General features: G+C 42.8%; 1 protein-coding gene across 2 annotated transcripts; it reads right to left on the reverse strand.

Annotated features, from left to right (window-relative positions):
• Window positions 1-3,601: 3,601 nt before the first annotated feature.
• On the reverse strand, window positions 3,602-7,096 carry LOC131345060 (keratin, type I cytoskeletal 13-like). 2 transcript variants are annotated; one of them, XM_058377718.1, is made up of 9 exons: window positions 6,811-7,096; window positions 6,425-6,750; window positions 6,174-6,256; window positions 5,914-6,070; window positions 5,437-5,598; window positions 5,041-5,166; window positions 4,784-4,858; window positions 4,242-4,390; window positions 3,602-3,758 (listed from the first exon to the last, which is right to left on the reverse strand). In XM_058377718.1, the coding sequence occupies exons 1-9, from the start codon at window positions 7,043-7,045 to the stop codon at window positions 3,677-3,679; spliced, it is 1,395 nt and encodes a 464-aa protein (XP_058233701.1). In that variant the 5' UTR covers window positions 7,046-7,096; the 3' UTR covers window positions 3,602-3,676. The 2 variants fall into 2 exon arrangements, with proteins under 2 accessions (XP_058233701.1, XP_058233700.1); XM_058377717.1 differs by having other exon boundaries at window positions 6,425-7,096.
• Between the last annotated feature and the right edge of the window lie 7,627 nt (window positions 7,097-14,723).

The following is a 14,723-nucleotide window of genomic DNA, read 5'->3' on the forward strand; positions in this document are numbered from 1 at the left end:
CCAGTCGTGAAATTTCCTCGCTCCTAAATATTCCACAGTCAACTGTCAGCTGTATTATAAGAACGTGGAAGTGTTTGGGAACGACAGCAACTCAGCCACGAAGTGGTAGGCCACGTAAACTGACGGAGCGGGGTCAGCGGATGCTGAGGCGCATAGTGCGAAGAGGTCGCCAACTTTCTGCAGAGTCAATCGCTACAGACCTCCAAACTTCATGTGGCCTTCAGATTAGCTCAAGAACAGTGCGCAGAGAGCTTCATGGAATGGGTTTCCATGGCCGAGCAGCTGCATCCAAGCCATACATCACCAAGTGCAATGCAAAGCGTCGGATGCAGTGGTGTAAAGCACGCCGCCACTGGACTCTAGAGCAGTGGAGACGCGTTCTCTGGAGTGACGAATGACGCTTCTCCATCTGGCAATCTGATGGACGAGTCTGGGTTTGGCGGTTGCCAGGAGAACGGTACTTGTCTGACTGCATTGTGCCAAGTGTAAAGTTTGGTGGAGGGGGGATTATGGTGTGGGGTTGTTTTTCAGGAGCTGGGCTTGGCCCCTTAGTTCCAGTGAAAGGAACTCTGAATGCTTCAGCATAACAAGACATTTTGGACAATTCCATGCTCCCAACTTTGTGGGAACAGTTTGGAGCTGGCCCCTTCCTCTTCCAACATGACTGTGCACCAGTGCACAAAGCAAGGTCCATAAAGACATGGATGACAGAGTCTGGTGTGGAGGAACTTGACTGGCCTGCACAGAGTCCTGACCTCAACCCGATAGAACACCTTTGGGATGAATTAGAGCGGAGACTGAGAGCCAGGCCTTCTCGTCCAACATCAGTGTATGACCTCACAAATGCGCTTCTGGAAGAATGGTCAAAAATTCCCATAAACACACTCCTAAACCTTGTGGACAGCCTTCCCAGAAGAGTTGAAGCTGTTATAGCTGCAAAGGGTGGACCGACGTCATATTGAACCCTATGGATTAGGAATGGGATGTCACTTAAGTTCATATGCGAGTCAAGGCAGGTGAGTGAATACTTTTGGCAATATAGTGTATAAGCCATTTTTAAACCTTATATAAAACATATTTTATTTTGAGAGAGACTTAGCTTATTTTATGATAATGTAAACCAGAACAAGAAAAAAAGATTTTCAATAAAAAATAGGTGTATTTTTAAAACACATTTTCTTCAGTTATGCTATGAGGTTGCTTTAGGCCTTGGGTGTGTCTGCTAACACAACAAACTGTGTATCTGCTATCTGACATGGGCGATAGCATGACACACCCCGTGAGTATGTAAAATCTGAAGAAGGTAACAGATCAACTCCACAAATGTCCACCTCTATTTTCCACCCAGCAGGTAAACATAACATACATCAAATGGAAATGATGGCATATAGAACCATGTGACCTGTGTCTAGAATCTTGCATACTTGCTTCTCTTACCAAAGCAAAGACGTATTTCCAGATACAATGCTGAGATATCGTCACACTACGGCATGGTCACAGCTGATATGACATGTGATCACCAGAAATACTTTGTATAAGCACAAGAGATCATCAGTATAAAACCAGTGTCTATTCCAGAGGTCTAGTGAGTCTAGGACTGTCCTGCCTCTTTACACTAACACTCACTGCCTCTCCATAGATGTTACTGAGACATGAGTGTCCTAGCAGTGTAGTGTAGAGTTCATAAGATTTATGGTTGTGGGGGTAAAACTGGCCCTGTCAGTTGCATGCTGATGACATGTCCAGCGGTTTTCACAGCCCATGCTTACAGGCTTTGGATCTCCTCCCTGTAGGCTGATTCATTGATGTTGCTGATCTGACCAACCATTGTGGTATCTTCTGCATATTTGATGAAGATGTTGGAGTTATGCCACAGAACACAGTCATGGGTGAACAGAGAGTAGAGCAGAGGGCAGAGCCTTGTGGGACACCAGTGTTCAGGATGAGGGTTGAGGATATGTGATTACTCAACCTTACAGACTGAGGTCTATTTGTTAGGAAGTCCATAATCCAACTTCAAATGGATGTGCAGATACCCAGGTCACTGAGCTTAGTGATCAGTTTACTAGGGACGACTGTCTTAAAAGCAGAGCTGAAGTCAATGACCAACATCCGAATGGATGTATTGTTATTGTCCAGGTGGGTGAGAGCTAGATGTAGAGCAGTGGAAATGGCATCCTCTGTTGACCTATTCGGACATTAGGGAAACTGGTGTGGGTCCAGTGTAGATGGGAGACTCGCTCTGAGCTGACTTAAAACCAGCTTCTCAAACAATTGGGGTGAGTGCAACAGGGCAGAAATCGTTCACACACTCTGCAGAAGAATGCTTGGGCACTGGTATAATGGTTGTAGTCTTCAGACACAGTGAACAGTGGTAACAGTGGCCTGGGCCAGTGACAGATCGAAAATGTCAGTGAATACTTGCACCAGTTGGTCAGGGTATGCCACATGTCACGGTATGCCATCAGGACCAGCTGAATCATGTGGATCTACTCTGCTCATTGCTGAGTGTACCTCTGTTGTGGAGAGTGATATTGGATGAACAACCTGCACTCTGTGTTCAGGGCTGTGTGTACTGTATTGTATATTGGGTTGGGCGTGCAGAGAATTTGCTTGGTAACATGTAATGTTGTGTCTTGGTATTGCAATTAAATTAGAAACTGACTTAGAAACTGACTTACTGCCATAAACCAAACTAGCTGAATGAGCTATTTTAGAGTGAACTTTAAAAAACTTCAATATCAAACACCATATTCTGAAGTAAATCATTTTAAATTCAGCAGCATGTTAACTGTGAGGTCGAGGAACCTGATTTAACACAACGGGTTTGTGGATTAGTTTAACCACTTCTTATTGTCAGATTTCCTTCATTCACATGGATTCTGTTATTTATCAGCACATTGTTCCTAAAAGTCCCATCACACACACCCTGATGACCTCAACAAGACTGAAAAAGACTCTTTTTATGAAAAAGGGAAGATTTTGATAATGAAGGTGATATTAATGTTGAAAACAAAGACACACCACTGTATTGGACTTCATGGGATTAAATAATAGTATTTTATGGCATTCATATGCATGTGCAATGTGAAATATTAAAGAGTGCTTTACTTTGAAACATGAGCTGCACTAATAAAAAATGTGTACAGCACACTGGTCCTGCATCGTCCTGCAGCAGGAGAGATTCATTCACCCCTTTTACTTTGGCAGCATTGTAGCTTTATTCCTAATGCTGTCCAATCACCAGCAGCTTCAGAGTTTAAAGGATCTGTGATTTATTTTCTTTATCCTTTATCCAAATTACTTCAGTTTCTGTTTATAGATTTATTTTATATAACACTTCCATGTCCAGGCTTGGTGCTAGCTGTGTGTGAAATGGATTGATGAACCGCTGGATTAAACCATGTGATGTACGTGGATGTGTGGAGGAGTATGGTTTGCCTGGGGAGTCAGATTTCGGTACGATTCATTTGGTTTGATGAATTTTGTACATATTAACCTTTAGGTAAGTTACTCAGACCTGGGTCATGAGTTATCAGTAGTGAGATGTCAGAGCGACGTGTTGCATACCCCTGGTGTAAACAGTAAACACAAACTACCATCATGATTGAAGTAATCTTTATTACTCAACTTGATGTTTAGTGAAATACATTCTTGTCGTTTGTTGTTAAACACGTTATGGAATTTCTGACGGCTCCTCTGACTGCACCGTGGTGGAAGTTTTGATAGTAGAGCTCTTGCTGGTAGCAACTACGGCACTGATGGAACAGAGAATGACAAAAATTTTAGATACTTTACATTCACGGTTCTAGCAGTGCTGGCTTTAGATCAGTTAACACACACATAGCACTCTGTTAAATCTATAACACTGATCGATATAATCCATTTTTTGAGTTCATCACTGTTACTAATGCTACAAGACTCTATTGTCTGCTGGCTAGCTTGTTGCTAAGCTACTTGCTGTGCAGTGATTTCACACCAAAATATTGCCTGAATGTTAAAAGTTCACTGTAGAAGAACAGATCCAATAACCACTTAAGCCTCTAACTATAAAAGGCAATTTTTATGAGCTTGATGTGCTTATTTCACTTTGCTTGTGGTACCTGACTAAGGTGTGAAATGGTATTATTATAACTCGAAAATTTCCACTAATGCCCCACAAATTCATCAGAAATACACTCTGAGCTATCAAAGACATAGTAGATGGAAAGGATAAAGGAATTGAATTGGATTTTATTTACCTCCCACTGACCCCTGCATCCAGCAGTCTCCTGTACTCTGCGATCTCCATCTCCAGTCTGGTCTTGATGTCCAGCAGCATCTGATAGTCGCGACTTTGACGCTCCAGATCAGCACGAAGCTGCACCAGCTGTTCCTCCACACTCAGCACCTTTGTTGTGAGAAACATCCTGTTTAATTACTCATTTGATCCACATTACTGTACTTTGGCAGTGTTTAAAATGCTCAGGAAATTGTAATTATGCTTTAGTATCTAGTCCCGCCCATTTCACATCAACACATGACTCCCTAATGCCTGGTGTCTCTGCTCCTTATCAGTGGTCAGTTGTTCTGCTTACTAGCCGTTGAATTTGACAACATAATTCCTAAAACTTCATTAAATTATGAAATGCTTAGCAAAGTGTGTTTATTATTCATCAGAATTGGTGAAATTCAATATTGTAGCATAAATCAAATGACTGAATTCCTCACTCCAATATCACTCTGTTTGTTCAGTTAACACACAGACATCAGTGACTTTAAGGAGGGTTCATTCAGGTCTCACCTGCTGTTGGAATCCTGATAATTGTGAAGAGTAGAAAGCTTGTGTCTCTGCCAGTTTTGCAGTCAAGGACGATTTCTGTGTTGAGGTAAAGTGGTGAGTTCTCAGTTCATTTTTTTTATTGTACACACAAATGCAATGTGTGTTTGTTTACATGCACTACATTACACAATAAACACCAGCTCAGTTAACACTGGCTGTATTTAGATCATAATACAACTGGACAATACAGAAAAAAAAAGCTGAACTGTAAATCTTACCACAGCGAGGACAGACTGCAGCTCCATCTCCAGACCCTGCACTTTGGTTTTCTCTGTACTCAGCTCTGTTTTAGATGTTTCTATGGTCTGCGTGCTGGCAGCAACCTCTTGATTCAGGGTCTCCAACTGCCAGTGGAAAAAAACAGAGTCATGGTTCAGTCACAGTAATAAAAGAGATATTTGCAATATATTAGTAGCAGATCTCCACATTGCTTTATGGACAGGGCATGCACTGCACTGCCTCAGAGCCAGATAGAATGCTTAGCCCTGATCTTAAATTAGATTAAAGTTTTTAAATAATTGCACATATCACTAAAACCTGATCTTCCTTCAGCACTATTAAAAGGCTATGATGTAGTAGTTTAATCATTTTGATGACTTGGTGGAGGAACCCACCTTGCCCTTAAACCAGGCCTCAAGGTCTCTCCGGTTCTTGGAAGCGATGGTCTCATAGTGATCTCGAATGTCTTCCAGGACACTGGTGAGATCTTGCTGTGGTGCAGATTCCACCTCCACATGAATCTGTCCACTCATCTTGCTGCGTGTGGTCACCATTTCCTTGGAACACAAATTCAGAGTTGGAGGAGATGATTGAGTTGTTGCTCCTCAATTGACAAATCCATAAAGGTGATTTACATACATTTATAAATATCAGTAACTAACATTTGTGCAATCTAGCCAAATAAGAATATATGAATAGCTTGTAAAATTTTAAATCTGAGCCTGTATACCTTTCCTTTCTGTTATAAATCTAAAAAGCACTAAAACATGGCTGTCATGTTTTTAATAGTCTGATATCCAAAACCTGCTTCATGACATTTCCTTACAGTTGCAGGACATTTAGCATTTTGGTTGCTTGCACAGCTTCAATACCTCATTGTGGACCTTCTTCAGGTAGACCTTCTCCTCTTTCAGTGCATCAATCTGCAGAGTGAGCTCTGTCTTGCTCAAGGAGATATCGTCCAGCAGCCTCTTCAGCCCAGAGATATCGGCCTCAACAGCCTGACGCTGGGCCAACTCGTTCTCGTACCTGTGTGAATACATGTCAGTTTCATTAAAGGATATCTTAATATTTCCTCATATAACACCTATACAATATGACTAATATGCAATAATACAATGTGAGATCATACTTAATCCTAAAGTCATCTGCTGCCAATGTGGCATTGTCGAGGTTGATATGGACCACACCTTTCAACCGAATGGCATCCAGAATCTGAAAATAATCAACCCAAATACATCAAGTGTCACCATGAGAACAAAAGTGAAGATTGATTAGAAAAGGATTCTGAGCCCTGAGATTTGCACTTAATCAAAACTCTAGATGCAATATGTGTGCTTTATGTAGCATGCATCCTATTTACTATCCTATTAAATAATTTACATTGGCCTGGAGGTCATTGATGGTAGTCAAGGAGTCGGTGTAGTCCCGTGTAGTAGGTGAGGTCCTGCTCTCCACAAATTGTCTGATCTTCAGCTCAAGCTCTGCATTGGCCTTTTCCAACAAGTGCACCTTCTTCAGGTAGGAGGCCAAACGCTCATTGAGGATCCTCATGGTGAACTTCTCATTGCCCAGTATGCCATCAGCCGGTCCTCCAGCACCACCTCCAAACCCAGAACCAGCTCCAAACCCAGCTCCACTTCCAAGCACAGCACCAAAACCACTAGCAGAGCTGGCACTAATACCTGAACCAAGACCTACACCAATACCTGAACCAAGACCAACACCTGAACCAAGACCTACACCAATACCTGAACCAAGACCAACACCTGAACCAAGACCTACACCAATACCTGAACCAAGACCAACACCAGAACCAAAGCCTCCACGAACACCTATTCTAGATGCACCAACCACCAAAGGCTGAGAGGCTTGGGAAATGTAAACCTCAGAGCCTCCTGCTCCTCCATGGACACTTCTAGCCCATAAGCCACTAACCCTTCGTCCACCACCTCCACCACTAACACACAAGGACTCTGAGGAAGTTCTACCATATGGTGCCATGCTGATGGAGACTTTGGTCTTACTCTTGAGAGTGAGTAAGGACTAGATGTTCAGTGGAGTTTTATACCCTGGCTGGATCTTTAAACTCTATAGAAATGGTTGAGGTTCCCATGGAATTAAATGTTATGTAAGATACCTACATTCCCTAAAGGTAGAATTTTAAAGTTTATTTAACTGACAACTTCAGGGCTATTTGCTCCAAATCCAAATTTCTTAAGGCGATATTTCAGAGTAAAGAGAGCAACTGTGTTTTATGTGTCAATAAAATTGTTTCATCTTTCTGATGGAGATGCCTCACTTGCTTTATAGTTTGAGAAAAGAAGATCACAGCAATGCAAATACATGAGATTTGCATTCCTCTGCTATAATCTGTGCCAATCTCACCTTCAACCTTCAGGAGCTTTTACACTGATAATTAGGGAGTAGTGTCTTACAGGTATATAATTGTACTAGTCATATTTCTGCATATAGATAAATCTCATTTCATTCACGACATCTTTGACAACTTAATTAATTTAATAAGCTTTTATGGTTGGGAATGGAATGTATTTAAGTTTGGTTTTGCCGTCCCATATATCGTCGTGTCCACATGGCGCCATTCTCACCAGCAGTGACCACTTCCAATTCAAGTAAAAAAAAGCTTTACAGAAGTATAGAAACATAGAAAAAATTTAAAGTTAAGTTACTATTTTATCCCTGATGAGAATCCTGAGGTGACAGTGGTGAGGAAAATACTACCTGAGATTCTGGGAGAAACTCTCTGAGGAAGAAACCTTGAGAGGAACCAGGCTCAGTAGGGAACCTCATCCTCATCTGGGTGACACTGGATGAGTAAATAATGTAAATGTTGAAAATGTCCTTTCTTCAACAGCAACTAAGAGCTCTTGAGGAACTAATAGGTTCCTCAAGGAGGAACTAATAGTTTCTGAGGTCATTTTAGACTTAATACTAATTCCTTCCTGCCGAAAGCTGACAATACTCTACCAGACAGATACACAGTGCTGACCACTGTATACAGTCTGAGGGGTTATTAATGTGAATAAGGATGCATTGTATTGTAAACATACATCGATCAGCCATACCATCATGAGCAGTGCCAGGTGAAATGAATAAGAGTGATGATCTCCTCATCATGGAACCTGTTAGTGGGTGGGATATATTAGGCAGCAAGTCAACATTTTGTCCTCAAAGTTGATGAGTTAGAAGCAGGAAAAAGGGACAAGCATCCACGTGGGGAGCGAAACCTGGCCCGTGTGGTCTGATCCAACAGACGAGCTACTGTTGCTCAAATTGCTGAAGAAGTTAATGTTGGTTCTGATAGAAAGGTGTCAGAATACACAGTGCATCACAGTTTGTTGCGTATGAGGCCACATAGCTGCAGACCGGTCAGGGTGACCATGCTGACCCCTGTGCACCAACAATGGACATGTGAGCATCAGAACTGGACCATGGAGCAATGGAAGAAGCTGGCCGGGTGGATTGGCCGGGTGCGTGTGCATCTCTTACCTGGGGAACACATGACACCAGGACGCACTAAAGAAAGAAGGCAAGCCGAGGTAGGCAGTGTTCCGCATTGGGCAATGTTCTGCTGGGAAACCTTGGGTCCTGCATCCATGTGGATGTTACTTTGACACGTACCATCTACCTAAACATTGTTTCAGACCATGTACACCCTTTCATGGAAACGGTATTCTCTGATGACTGTGGCCTCTTTCAGCAGGATAATGCACCATGCCACAAAGCAGAAATGGTTCAGGAATGGTTTGATGACCACAACAACCAGTTTGAGGTGTTGACATGGCCTCCAAATTCCCCAGATCTCAATCCAATCCAGTGTCTGTGGGATGTGCTGGACTTAAAGGATCTGCTGCTAACAGCTTGGTGCCAGATCCCACAGCACACCTTCAGGGATCTAGTGGAGTCCATGCCTCGATGGGTCAAGGCTGATTTGGCAGCAAAAGCAGGACCAACACAATATTAGGCAGGTGGTCATAATGTTATGCCTGACACATATATAAATTGTCTACATCTACAAGTCTACAGAAGGAAAAAATGTGCTAGTGGAAACATTTCAGTTATTTAAAGAGCGTTCAGGTTTGCTTGGTGGTTTTTAGCCTTGGGTTCTGGGTGTGTTGATGATATCTCAGTTGACATGGTTCAGGGTGTGAAGGCTAATTAAAAGAACAAACATCTTTATTAAGTCACCTCAGATTGGATTGAGATGAAGCAACATTTCATCTGCAAAATCTCTGAGAGGTAGATGATGAATACCACAAATGTCCAAGTGACATGTGACCCTCCTCACTTGCAGCCCTGAATGTTAGCCAGCATAAGCATCAAATATAATTTAAAGAAAGAGGGCACTTCTTGACCTGTGTCCATGTATTCTTGGATACTAATCTCCTTTACTCAGTGACACAGAGCAGGCCTGGCCACATTCTTCCTTGCAGGATCAGATAGAATGCTAGGCTTATTAACATGCAGATATCTTCATGTTAAGTAATCATGCGTTTTCAGATACAACCAAAATATTTCTGTACTTTCTGGCATCTGACAGGATCCGTGGACATGTGCAGTAGTGGACATGTGTAGTGGTGTCCATCATAAACTACACTAACTCTACTTTCTGCTTTAATTTGTTGTTTTCTATATTTGCTTTTAGCGATTTATGAGGAAATAGATTCCAAACCTAAATAAATAGTTTTTATAAAACAACGTAATATTACATTTGTGCAGTGGTGGGCCATCAGGGCCAGTAAGTCCTTCTCTGCTGGCCTAAACAGCAGTGATCAGAATCACTGACTTGCATTTTAATATATTTAATATATTTTTCCATAAATTATTCCCAATAGTCTATTCTCTACATTTCATAGCTTTTCTCTCGGTTGCGCTGCTTCCAGTAGTGTATATTTATGATAAGAGTATTTATCCAATAATATTTCAGACAGTGACTGACATTATGTGTTTCCAGGGTGAAAGAAATCTGCCTTAAGGCCTTCAGAATCAATAGTGCAGGCATCTGTAGCTTAAAATAAGTGGCAAAGATAGATAGATAGATAGATAGATAGATAGATAGATAGATAGATAGATAGATACTTTATTCATCCCAAAGGGAAATTTACAGCTTCCAGCAGTATCCACAAACACAGGTAATAGATAAAATAAGAAGGAATATAACAAAAAAATACTAAAATATCCGAAATTAAGGGTACAAAAATATAACAAAAAAATATAACAAATAGCAAAATAACAAAATATTACACAATTTAACAAAATATAGCAAAAAATACTAAATATAGAGATTTAAAGAATAAATATAGAGAATTAGAGAAATACAATATAATTAATGTGCAAAAAATAAGTGTTTAAATGTACAGATGTAATGAGGTGATGTGCAAAAACTGTTTATGTGCAAAAACTGCGTGTTCATGAGTCCTGTGCAAAACTGAAGAGTTCTGTATAAACCTGAGTGTGTTATATGTATTGTATTGTACAGTCCAGGTCAGAGAGTAGTGTCAGCAGTGACTTTTCAGGACAGAGAGTAGTGTCAGCACTGACTTCTCCCACCCAGAGTGGAGTTAAACAGTCACATGGCATGGGGGAGGAACGACCTCCTCAGTCTGTCAGTGGAGCAGGGCAGTGACACCAACCTGTCACTGAAGCTGCTTCTCTGCCAGGAAATGGTGCTGTATAGTGAATGAAATGGATTGTCGTTCTCTCTGCCACTGATGTCAGGCTGTCCAGTTCTGAGCCCACAATCGAGCTCGCCTTCCTCACCAGCTTGTCCAGACGTGAGGTGTCCTTCTTCTTGATGCTTCCTCCCAAGCACACTGCCGCATAGAAGAGGGCACTCGCCACAACAGTCTGATAGAACATCTGCAGCAGCTTCTTGCAGATGTTAAAGGAAGCCAGCCTTCTTAGGAAGTACAGCCGGCTCTGTCCTTTCCTACACAGAGTGTCTGTGTTGGCTGTCCAGTCCATTTTTTCATCCAGCTGTACTCCAAGGTATTTGTAGGTTTTTACAAACTCCACACAGTCGCCGTTGATAGTCACAGGCTCAGGTTGAGGCCTGGGCCTCCTGAAGTCCTTTGTGGTGTTGAGGTGCAGATGGTTAACATCACACCATGCAACGAAGTCCCGTATCAGTTTTCTGTACTCTTCCTCCTGCCCCTTCCTGATACAACCAACGATAGCAGTGTCGTCCGCAAACTTTTGCACGTGGCAGAACTCTGAGTTATACTGAAAGTCCGACGTATGCAGGGTGAACAGGACCGGAACAGAACAGTGCTCCCATACTGCTGACCACAGTGTCAGACCTGCAATCCCCCAGTCTCTCATACTGAGGTCTGCCTGTCAGGTAGTCTGTGATCCACGCCACCAGGTGTGAGCTTACTCCCATCTCTGTTAATTTATCTCTGAGGAACAGTGACTGGATGGTGTAGAATGCACTGGAGAAGTCCAAAAATGTTATTCTCACAGCCCCGCTGCAGCTGTCCAGGTGAGAGAGGGATCTGTGAAGCATGTAGGTAATGGCATCCTCCACTCCCACCTTCTCCTGGTATGCAAACTGCAGAGTGGCGGACCTGTGGCCTAATGTGGTGTAGCAGCACCCGCTCCATGGTCTTCATTATGTGAGATGTCAGGACGACTGGCCTGAAGTCATTCAGCTCTCCAGGGTGTGGTTTCTTTGGGTCTGGGATGATGCAGGATGTTTTCCACCTCCGAGGTACCCTCTACTGCTCCAGGTTCAGGTTAAAGATGTGCAGTAAAGGGTCTCCCCGCTCCATTACGTTGGCCTTCAGTAGTTGTGGAGATACTCCATCTGGGCCTGCAGCTTTGCTGGGATGGAGTTCCTCAGCTCTCCGCACACCTGGGCTGCTGTGATCATGGGTGGAGGGATATTCTCCTCCTCTGTGCCATAGTTGTTCTCAGTGGGTAGATTGAGAGCAGAAGTGGGGGTGGGGGGTGCAGTGTACTGAGGTGTGAATGAGTTGGGGTTGTCAAACCTGTTGAAGAAATTGTTCAGCTGGTTCGCCATTCCCACACCTCCTTCAATGGTGTTACCCTGCTTCGAGCTGCATCCGGTTATTGTCTTCATTCCGCTCCACACTTCCTTCATGTTGTTGTTTTGCAACATTTGCTCTAGCTTCCTCCTATACTGCTCCTTTGCCTCCCTGAGCTGGACTTTTAGTTCCTTCTGCACACGCTTAAGCTCCTGCTGATCACCATCCTTAAAGGTCCTCTTCTTCTAGTTCAGAAGTCCCTTGATGTCACTTGTGATCCAGGGCTTGTTGTTTGCTTAGCAGCGTACAGTTCTTACTGGAACAACAACGTCCATACAGAAGTTGATGTAGTCAGTAGTGCTGTCAACAACATCCTCAATTTTCCCACTGTGCGACCCCTGCAGTACTTCCCAGTCTGTGTCCCCGAAGCAGTCTCTCAGGATCTGCTTAGCCTCAGGAGACCACTTTCTGAATGAGCGTGTGGTTGTTGGTAGTCTCCTCACTCTTGGTTTATAGTGAGGCTGAAGCAGAATAAGGTTGTGGTCTGCTTTCCCCAGTGCAGGCAGCGGGGTGGCTCTGTATGCATCCTTTACATTGGTATACAGTAAATCAATGGTCTTATTTCCCCTGGTGTTACAGTCCACATACTGGGAGAAAGCAGGTAGTGTTATGTCCAGAGTAACATGATTAAAGTCCCCAGAGATTAACACCATCGCCTCGGGGTGTTGCGTTTGTAACCTAGCAACAGCAGAGTGGATGATGTCACACGCTACTTCCATGTCGGCGCGTGGGGGGTGTAAACAATGAGAACAATGGCGTGTCCAAACTCTCTGGGTAAGTAATAGGGACACAAACTTACAGCCAGAAGTTCGATGTCCCTGCAGCAGTTGGAGATTTTTATGCTCACATGCCCAGGATTACACCACCTTGTGTTCACATAAATGGCGAGTCCTCCTCCTTTCCGCTTCCCGCAGGCTTTAGTGTCTCTGTCTGCTCCACGTTAGCATCCGGAATGCTAGACGTTAGCCATGTTTCACAGAAGCACAATAAACTGCACTGTCTGTAGATATTATAATTTTTCACCAGCGCAGCCAGCTTGTTGATCTTGTTCGGTAGCGAGTTCACGTTCCCCATGATTACAGAACCGAAGTACCGAAGGCTTATATCGCCACTTCTTATCTAGCCGCTTAGCCTTTAGCTTAGCTCCAGCTCTGCAGCCGTGATACTTCCTCCTCAACTCGACAGGTAAATGGGGAACCACACTGGCGGGGGACTTTACCATTGCAAGAAGTTGGTTTCTCGAATAAACGAGTTACCTTAACCAATCAGATTTCGAGTTGGTGTCACTGGGGCCATCTAGCAGGCATACGATTAAGTCAGCAATTTCCCGTCCTTTGATTGGATAATTGGAGTAGTCGGAGGCAGCGAACCGCACGTATACATTGTTTCTATATTCTCTGTGTCTCATTTCGGATGCTCCGTCCCCCGGAGATTGCAGTTTGCTGCATACGTCATCAAGAATGTCTTTTTTGAGAAAAGTAACCGTAATAAAACTATTCCTTATGAGGCATGAAATACTGTAGACTAATTTCTTTTTTACTTTGTTATTTAACATTTGATTAGTGTCTATTGCCATGGCTCAGCCCCCAATGAAGGTATAATAGTAATAAATAAATAAATAAATAAATGAATAAAATAAAATAAAGGTTTGACTAACAGGGTAGGATGGTAAACTTATTGCAGCATTCCACTGTATTGCACAGATGTGTATAACATTTGAGTACTGAACAAGCCAAATACGAGTCTTCCTGATCTCACACACACACACACACACACACACACACACTTGTCCTCTGATCCTCACTCTGTGACGCCGCGGTCTGTGGATTGAAGAACGCGCTGAAAGACGGGGAGGAGCCGAAGTCTGCCGGAGTTTTCATATGAAATTTAAAGAGGACTGAGGAGATCACCAATTTGTGTACAGATTATGGAGAATCGCAGAATTTTAGAACTGAGTAGAAAATGGCCTAGCAACACCCATGGTGGCGTCATAATGATGGTACAGAGGTGGATTAATTCAGGAAGGACACCAGTGTAGGCCTAGGTGTGAAATGCATGACCCGCCACTGCATTTGTGCATATAACTTTGATCAAACATCTAAGAGTACTATCTTTGTTTTTCTGATCTAAAAATCCATTCAGTCAATTCAATTCAGTTCAGTTCAGTTCAATTCAGTTAAATTCAATTTTATTTGCAAAGCACTTTTAACAGTGGACAAATGTTCAGTTAAATGTAAAGTAGTTCCTTTAAAGGGGTTGATGTTTATTGATTAATAACCTTTTATCCAGTACTGTAGGTGCACCGTACCGACCTCAATGTGTTTTGTCCTCAGAGTTGTGTTTGATTGTGTAGTAACAGTGCCTCCTGCAGGCTCTTCACTAGAAATGTTTTTCACAGATGGTCTGGTCATCTAATGATGGGGCTCACACAATCTCTTGAACCGCATTCAGTGAAACACAAAACCAGCTGTCTTCCTTGACTTTTTAAAGCCTGCAAACCTAACACACATTTTTCTTCTCCATGTTTCTCCAAAATATAACAGAACTGTCACATTTTACTGAAGCTCTGCTAACACGGTAATGCCGGACATCACACACACACACACACAATCAAG

This window comes from Hemibagrus wyckioides, linkage group LG24 (assembly GCF_019097595.1).
Source record: "Hemibagrus wyckioides isolate EC202008001 linkage group LG24, SWU_Hwy_1.0, whole genome shotgun sequence".
NCBI classification, from domain to species: Eukaryota; Metazoa; Chordata; class Actinopteri; order Siluriformes; family Bagridae; genus Hemibagrus; species Hemibagrus wyckioides.

What these genes read in the sequence shown, in the direction of transcription:
- LOC131345060 (XM_058377717.1), bottom strand. Translation starts at nt 7,045, where the DNA reads ATGGCACCATATGGTAGAACTTCCTCAGAGTCCTTGTGTGTTAGTGGT. An exon ending in TCAATGACCTCCAGGCCAAT is followed by an intron (nt 6,257 to 6,424) that starts GTAAATTATTTA and finishes GATTATTTTCAG; the next exon opens with ATTCTGGATGCCATTCGGTT. An exon ending in AGGCCTGGTTTAAGGGCAAG is followed by an intron (nt 5,167 to 5,436) that starts GTGGGTTCCTCC and finishes TTCCACTGGCAG; the next exon opens with TTGGAGACCCTGAATCAAGA.